General features: G+C 33.5%; 1 protein-coding gene across 1 annotated transcript; it reads right to left on the bottom strand.

The window, feature by feature from the left end:
* Nucleotides 1-2,624: 2,624 nt before the first annotated feature.
* On the bottom strand, nucleotides 2,625-7,622 carry LOC108373505 (cytochrome P450 6a22-like). The gene is given in 3 exon segments (XM_017629399.1): nucleotides 2,625-3,184; nucleotides 6,541-7,132; nucleotides 7,134-7,622. Coding segments are annotated over 3 exon segments (1,497 nt in total). The 3' UTR covers nucleotides 2,625-2,768.
* Between the last annotated feature and the right edge of the window lie 1,241 nt (nucleotides 7,623-8,863).

Genomic DNA, 8,863 nt, shown 5'->3' on the forward strand with positions numbered 1-8,863 from the left:
CTGTCAGACAAGATATTTATCCTGGCCCCATTTCACTTTCTACAAAGACTTTAACTGTTTAAATTAAACCTTAATCTACCCCTCTTGCGATAACCAAATCTTCGAAATTTCCGGTTGGGATTAAGTTACGTTGACTTTGCTTCTTTTGGTGAACTTTAGGGCAATTATTGATACACTCCTTTCAGCGCACCATTTCTCAATCAGTTTTAAGGCTGTCTGAAATCTGCAATCAATATTACAGCCACCACATAGATGAGCAGCTTATCTGCATAGCCAAAATCCTTTTCTATTAAACTTTCCAGGATCTCTTGCCTACTGTCTCCTAAATAATTCACGCGACCAAAGGGGCAATTTGACCCTTTTTAGGCGCCAATACCCTTTGACCCGACTTTTTGAAGATTTTGATTTTTTGGCCCTTTTTCAAAACTATGTGACTTTTGCGCCCTTTCAGAGATTTTGTTTTAGGAAATTCTAACAGCACCATGCTATTAAAAAATATTTCCTCCTGTAGGTATGAAAAAATGCAGCACNCTGTCAGACAAGATATTTATCCTGGCCCCATTTCACTTTCTACAAAGACTTTAACTGTTTAAATTAAACCTTAATCTACCCCTCTTGCGATAACCAAATCTTCGAAATTTCCGGTTGGGATTAAGTTACGTTGACTTTGCTTCTTTTGGTGAACTTTAGGGCAATTATTGATACACTCTTTTCAGCGCACCATTTCTCAATCAGTTTTAAGGTTGTCTGAAATCTGCAATCAATATTACAGCCACCACATAGATGAGCAGCTTATCTGCATAGCCAAAATCGTTTTCTATTAAACTTTCCACGATCTCTTGCCTACTGTCTCCTAAATAATTCACGCGACCAAAGGGGTAATTTGACCCTTTTTAGGCGCCAATACCCTTTGACCCGACTTTTTGAAGACTTTGATTTTTTGGCCCTTTTTCAAAACTATGTGACTTTTGCTCCTTTTCAGAGATTTTGTTTTAGGAAATTCTAACAGCACCGTGCTATTAAAAAATATTTCCTCCTGTAAGTATGAAAAAATGCACCACTTAAAACTTTTAAAGGAAATGCAACTCTCCTCCTTGCAGCAACTCGGTTACAGGGTTAAGCGCGAAGAGTAGAAAACTCGAAAGCTTCGAAAATAATCCCGAAATTCAGTAATTTGACAATTCAGTCAGAGTTTTTTTTTGTATAATACATGGTATCAGCTGAAGTAAATATAAAAGAAAAACATTCCAAATGCAACGTGAAAAAAGTGAAAAATGTAAATTGTATGAATTAATAGACCAAAAGGCAACACTGAAATTTACGAACTAAATACTTTTCGTAGGTGTTGTTCGCGACTAGTTAGCCTCGAAAGTTTATTTAATTTTTGGCAGTTATTTTTCGAGGTGTCTTCTGGCAATGGCAGTGAATGAAGGAATTTGCTTTTGAAAGGTAACCCAAAAACAAGGGTTGATATGTTCTCGTATTTCTGTTAACAACAGTACTCTGTAAGCTTTGCATTGCTTTAACATAAAAGTTTTTAAAAAGCTTTAAGGCGTTGCGATTCCGAAATCAAAGCTTTTAAAAGCTTCTAACGTCAAAGCAACAAAGCTTTCTTGGCAATAAACTAGGCTAACAGTGCTTTCAAACTTAAAAGCTTTTACCGGAAAATAATTGTACGTATTTGTGTAAGTGTGTGCCAAATGATGGCTCGTTTGTTGTTAGCGAAGCTTGATGGTGGTTAAATTGAAATAGCAGTAGGTTAAGACTTGTTGTAATTTTGGTTTTATTCAGTTAGTAAACCTCATAAGCAAATAGCTTTGACTACTATGTAGTAATGTTTATAACAATTAATGTAAAAAAGACAATATTTTATTTTATAATAACAAGTAGATACAATCTGGATTTTTGTACTTATACTAATTCAATAATTGCTCCCTAATAAGCAAACAAGTTTTTGAAATATTGAAATTTTTTGGAATAAAAAAAAAAATCGGCGATTCAACACTTTGTTAAAGCCAGTATATGCTTTTAAGAACACTAGACATTCGACGATTTGCCAACTTACGTCTCAATCAAATGAAAAAGCATTTTTGCACATTCGACAGTTTACCATGGTTATACTGAGTTAATTTTTTCTTCGAACTTTCCTTGCAATAAGGATGCTGAGCTCTTGAATGACAGTCACGAGGAGTCGCCTTTCTTATGTACAGGTCTGTCAGTCTCTCTGGCGCTTTTAGCAAAAACGAAGACAGACTGATAGGCCCCAAACGATAGGTAGCCGTTGAAATGGTTGAGTGGTTTTGCTCTACGTGCTTAGCTCCTGATGTATACTCCTGACATAATGGCGAGATCGTTGTTTTAACAGCGCTTCCAAGCCAAACCAGATGTGTCAGGTTTTTCGCAAAAGCTCCGCATTAATTATTGCGAATGCGAAAGCGAATGCGAATGGTAAAATTAATGCGGAAGCTCCGCAGTTGCGAATGCGAAAATTCGCAACAACCCTGATATGTGTGTAGATGTGTAAACAAATTAACAATTAATGTTTGATATTTTTTTCAAGTTATAATTTTTATGACAAGTAACGGAATTGTTGCTACATAGTAAACAGGTAGATTACTTAGTATAGTAACTGTAAAATAAGATTACTTAAGTTTATGTACATACATATGTATACATATACATCGCTCTATTTTGGGTTTTACAAAACTTTTACTACAACAATGCTTCCTTATATTTAGCTGGTTAATTTGTTTACTTTTCTATAATTTTTACAGCTTTGTTGCCTTTAGCCATACGATATTATCTGGCACAAGAACTAAACCCTTCTTCATAATATCTATTCTGGGCGGTGTCTTCTCCGAAAAGGTAAAGCGATAAGATTTTAGCAGCGTTATCAATCCAACACGCACTTGCATGCGTGCAAAACGTAGGCCAATACAATTGCGCGGTCCATCGCCGAAACCGAGAAAGGCTTGCGGATGACGTTTTTGTAGTTCTTCTGGCGCGAAACGTTCTGGACGAAATTCGTGTGGACTTTCATATATTTCAGGATCATGGTGTATGGCATTGATAGGTACAGCAATGTGGGTTCCCTTTTCGAGTTTTATATTCGTTCCGGGTATCGTGTACTCTTCAATTGAGATGCGAGGAAGCACTGCTAGGACGGTATACTTACGAAGTGTCTCTGAAAGGAGAATAGGCAATTGAATAGGTAAGTATTTGTATTAAATATTAAAATATAATTTATGATATAAGTCTTAGTTAACTAATTCATTAATAAGCAATGCCAAATTTAGCTACGGTAAGAGCTAAAAACTGTACAATGGAAACTTCTTTAGCGGTTGTAATGAAGTGATGGTGCTGGGATAATATCGATACCCAATTTAAGCAATGGTTAAGCAGCGGGTTAAAAATACCGGAAAATATGAATATGTAGATGAAGCAAAGGAGAAGGGTTTAGATGAAAATAGCAATAAAAATTTAGGGTTTACTTAATATAAAAATAAAGGTGAAGGTGATAAATACAGGCTGGAGCATGGTTCCATATGCAGAAGTCTATGCGTGCGGAGAGTGGAATTCACCGTGCAGTGGCCAAAAACAGTGCCAGCATTTTTTCTTGAACCTTGGATCGACTAAGGTTAAAGCAGGTAAAATAATATTTCTCTGTTGCGATAAGTTCAAGTGTTTTAGCATATATCATATAAATTAGTAATGACAGTTTTTTCTATACTTGAAATGCATATAATGGCGAAGGCTTAATGTAAAGTATCGGGTACCGAAAAGGAAGTATTGGGTACCGACAATTCAGCACATCACTAGTGAGCAGTTTTATTAGCCGCCCTCAGTTGACAACTCTACGATGACGTCACGCCAATATTACTCTCACGAATTCTGCTGCAATCGGCGTAATCTTGTATTCTTTAAAAAACAGAAGCAACGACATGTCCCTCATATCGTCGATCCGCAATCGTCTGTTTCACTTCAAACAACATCGGTCCGTTGAGTTTTTCTAAATTAAAGCACATGTGGGAATAAAAGGCAATGAGCCTTTAAGTTATGCCAAACCTAAAATACGATTATAAACCGGCGCAAGCATTTTTCAAATCTCCGACATGGCAGCAGTCAGCCTACGTAAACACTTCACAGAGTCATTTAAGGAATTTTTACCTTTTTAAAAGATTTAATGCAAAAATTTGTTTATAATGAAGATATAACTCAATCAGACATAAAGAATGCATTTGCCTGTAACAAAGAGCACAAAAATTTCGAAAAAATGTATAACCTTTAACTGTGGAGGTGGTGGTAAAATTTAGCCCCTCTTTAAATTTTTTTGAACTACTCTCCTATGTTGCGCTCCAGCAACTTGATTCTCTCAGTATCTTCTCATTTTGTTGTCGTTTATTGACCAGTTATGTTCTTGCTGTGGAAGGTGTAGCGTGGGTGGAAAAATGCTGATGCCGGTGTAAATATTACCACTCCTCAACCTTTATGCAACTTTTTCTTTCAAGGAAGGTTGACATATATTTTTTACATTTACATTTTTTCAAGATGATCTCTTGTATTTATTTAAATATATATTTTTTGCTGTGAAAAGGTGCCCCTTAAGCTTTAGATTAATTTTTACTTTACACTTTTTTTTTTTTTAAGTTTACTATGTGATGTTTTCGTTCTTGTGAATAATAAAAGCCTTGTGAAATGGAGTGGGACTTTCGTTGATATTAAAAGAAATAAAAAACAAAACTTTGTATTTATTTTAACTTAAAAATCTAGTAGCTTAGTTTAAAAGAAAAAGTAATTATAAAATCACCAATTTGTATTCAAATTTCTAACTAAAATTCGAAGGGGTAAAATTTACCACCAGGTCATAGACTATGTCCAAAAAACTCACCTCCATAGTTAAAGGATAAAGCAACTATATGATGTATTGCTAATGTATCAATAAATTTAACAATAGCATTAAGTGAATATTATTAATAATATATTTAAAAATAATATACTTTCTCGATACGCGGGTAGCGTGGAGAGACCAAAGGAAAAAAAACTCACCTCACCTCACCTTCACCAGAGCTGGGTAAATAAAATTACACAACAATTACTATTAAATTCCTCAGTATTTGTAATTAGGAATCAATTCCTTCAGTTCACAACAAAGGAATTGATTACGTTTTCAATTCCTTAGAAGTAATTCCAAATGTAATTATAATTTTTTTTTTTGAATTCCCTTAAAAGAAATTTCATATTGTAATTGGAATAAATTACGTGCTAGTAATGTAATTTTTTCTCAATTCCTTTTTTTCAATTCAGTTCAAAGGAATTGGAAAAACAAAATTTTTTCCAATTGCATTCCTCAAAGTAATTTGAAAAGTAATCGAAAAATTTATAAATTTTTTTTTTTATTGTTGAATTGCTACTATTTTTTACATTCGTATGAGTAATTTATTATGAACTGGTTCCGTTGCGTAATTTGTACATCAACTCTTCGTTGATAATATGATAATTTCGTTTGATAAAATGTTGTAAATTTTTTCTTCATTATAACTGTTCGGCTTTTGGATAGGTGGAAACATTTAGGAAAAATTGTCTAGCAAAGCTTCCCCAAACACTTTTTGTTTGGCATCTATTATGTACTATTTCATTTATTTTAAATATTTTCAATCTTTATTTATTTTGTCAATTTAATTGAGTTAAATTTGCAAACAGGTGGCACCGCTATTCTAAAATATTATTGACTGTAAGCCTTCTTAAAACTCTCTAGTTTGACACCCACATTACAACATTTCCTTTATCTTATCAATTCAACTGAAATGCAATTTTCAAATAGGTGGCAACACTCCTCAAGAATGCTCCAATGGTTACTTCTATATTCTTTTGATACCCACATTGCAATATTTCATTAATTTTATTAATTTAATTGAGTTTAAAATTTTCAAATAGGTGGCAACCCTCCAAATTTGTGTACTGGTATTGTACCGAACAATTAAAAAAAAGATATACAAATCTGTTCAGAATGTTCAGAGGCCTCGTACAAACGAACACAACATTTTTATGTATACTAGTTACATGTATGTATATAGATATTCATAGATATATTACAATATGAAAATTCCTTGTAATGGAATCAAAAAAAAAAAAACAATTACATTTTATATTACTTCTACTTATTTACTTCCTTTGCTGTGGACTGAAGGAATTCCTAATTACAATTCCTTGTAATTTGTAATTGGGAGTAATTAAATTCCTAAAGGAATCATTACGACCCAGCTCTGGACTTCAAGTTCAAAGTTCAAGTGATCGAAGTATTCAACCGTCGGGATTTTGGAATTATTAAGAATATCAACTTTGCGAAAGGAATCTATAGAGCCACGTTTTTCAGTCTCTGAAACCTATATCCTACAAAAAAAAATTATAAGATCCGCAATCCGCAGTAACTGCCTACACAAATCAACACGGGCAATATTGTGGTGGTAGTGTGGTACAGGAATTATTACTAATGCTAACAAACTCACTTCCCGCATTTAGCTTTTTTTTTATCCAACTCACCTGACATAACTTGATACAAGTAGGTCATTTGATCCATTGCTTCGTATGTCAGCTCTCCGTTGTGTTTTGCCAAGACGCTATTGATTTCAGCTCTCAATTTGTCTTGCACATGCTGATTCTTTGCCAACTCATAGAGCGCATAAGTCAAATTACTCGAACTAGTCTCATATCCACCAGCAAAAAATATGAATACCTGTGCAGCCATCTCTTCGTAAGTCAACATAGGTTTACCGTTTTCGTCCTTTGTATTCTTCATCTCAATCATTAAATTCATGAAATCGTTACGCTGAATTTTCTGCTCCTCACGTATACGAGCAGTATCGCGAACCAGACGCAACATAAACTTTTCAACCTCGTCTGGTACGCGTCTGATGTTGAGAAAATGCAGCAATTTAAATAGCACAGGATATGTTGTCATCAAAATGCGTAGCCTTATGGATTTATGATTTTGAAAGAAATTAATATGTCCGACGCGAAGAAACTCTGTATTGGGATCCTCCAAGCTGTTACATACAACACCAAAGCCAACCTGGCCGATTACATCCACAGTGAAGCGTGTCATCATTTCGTATATATTAAGGGTACCATCTGGCTGTATTTTCCAAGTGTTTGCCAAAGGCTACATCCAATTGCTTTGCCACCGTTACCAATGTTGGAAACATAAACTTCATTTTCGCCGATGTGAATGTAGGTGTAATTTTCGTACGCAAAGGACGCCATCTCTCGGCGTTCACTTTAAAGAGATTACCATTGATAATATTATTATCGGGTATATATTCGAAACGATCCGGAAATGTATTGAAATCTTTAATTAGTACTTGTTTGATCAAATCAAGATCGAGTAGAACGAGTATTGGTTTAGCGAAGATATAAGTGCCGCCAAATTTTGACTTGCCACGAAAATGTCGATAGACTTCGCGATAAAAATCTAAATTATGTGTGGTGCGCATTAGACATATGTTTTCAAGAAAGTTTAAATTCGTTTGTGGCACCCCTTTTCTTGCCCAGTATTGATATTTGTATTGAAGATAGGTGACCAAAAGGGAGACGATTGCGGTCAAAAGTATGAAAAATAAAAGCATTGTGGAGCATCAAATTTGGCTGGAGTTGTATTGTATGTATTTTTTATTGCTTTCTTTCAGGAGAAGTTTTGTAAATATTTTAAACTTTTAGGTTTGTCTAGTGAAGATTAAACAGTTTTGACACTCTTTGTTATATTTTTTGAATGATTTCACAGGTCCAACAAGGCTTCGTCCTTTTATTTTAATCGCTTTTCCTTGCTGACACGTTTCACTATAGCTTCTGTCTTTCACACGACTTCCATGCCTCGGTTACAGCAACTGACCTTTTGTAATGAACTTTGCAATTAATTTATACTAAGATATACATATATATGTACACTGCCGGCAAAAAGTATTGGCACAGCTGTTTTTTTTTAACAATATATGCAACAGTTTTTATTGTAATATTTTTCCGAAATTTTTTTATAAAAGTATGGTTAATTCCACAACAAAAAAACATAAAAATTAAATTTCTAAACTTTGTGCAAAACTTGCGAAAATTCAGCAAATTTTCATGCAAATTTTCAACATTTTGATCAGTTTTTTTTAGAATTTTTTGGGTATTCTAAGTAGCTACGAATTACCGTTGATTTTTGGCAATTTTTTCACGCAGTCTCTTCCATAAAAAAAATTTTCGAAAATAATTTTTATGGAAAAAATGCAAAACACCTTCAACAAAAAAATTCTCAAAAATCAGTGCGATTTTTGACCTACTCCGAACTTGCATTTTTTGTACTAGAATTTAATGGGCTAAAAACTGCATACTCAAGAAAATTCAGAAAAATTAGATGAAAAAGTTAAAAATTTGCATTAAAATTTATTGAATTTTCGCGAGTTTTGCAAAAAGTTTAGAAAATATATTTTTGTGNTTAAACGAACACGGGGTCTATCCGCATTTTTGTTTTATTTATTTTGCATATACATCTCGTGGAAACTTGCTTATAGAACTTACTATTTTTAGGACCATTTTTTTTTAAAACGCTTTTATGAAAATACACGAAGCAAAGTATTCATTGAGCTCGCTATGTATTTTAAATTGTAGAACCAGGGACCGTAACAGTTACAACTTTTATAAAAAAAATCGCTCTTTAACAATTATATTTTGACTTTTATTTAATTACTCTTTAAATAGCCGTTATGTCTGACCTTTATTTTATAAATTGGAAAACAACAATTATTTTTGATTTTTATTTAAATAATCTGCAAATAACAGTTATTTTTGATTTTTTAATTATATGTTTTAGATAACAGTTATCGAAGAC

The sequence above is a fragment of the Rhagoletis zephyria genome, unplaced genomic scaffold, assembly GCF_001687245.7.
Source record: "Rhagoletis zephyria isolate East Lansing unplaced genomic scaffold, Rhagoletis_zephyria_1.1 Rzeph_scaffold_06759, whole genome shotgun sequence".
Classification (NCBI taxonomy): domain Eukaryota; kingdom Metazoa; phylum Arthropoda; class Insecta; order Diptera; family Tephritidae; genus Rhagoletis; species Rhagoletis zephyria.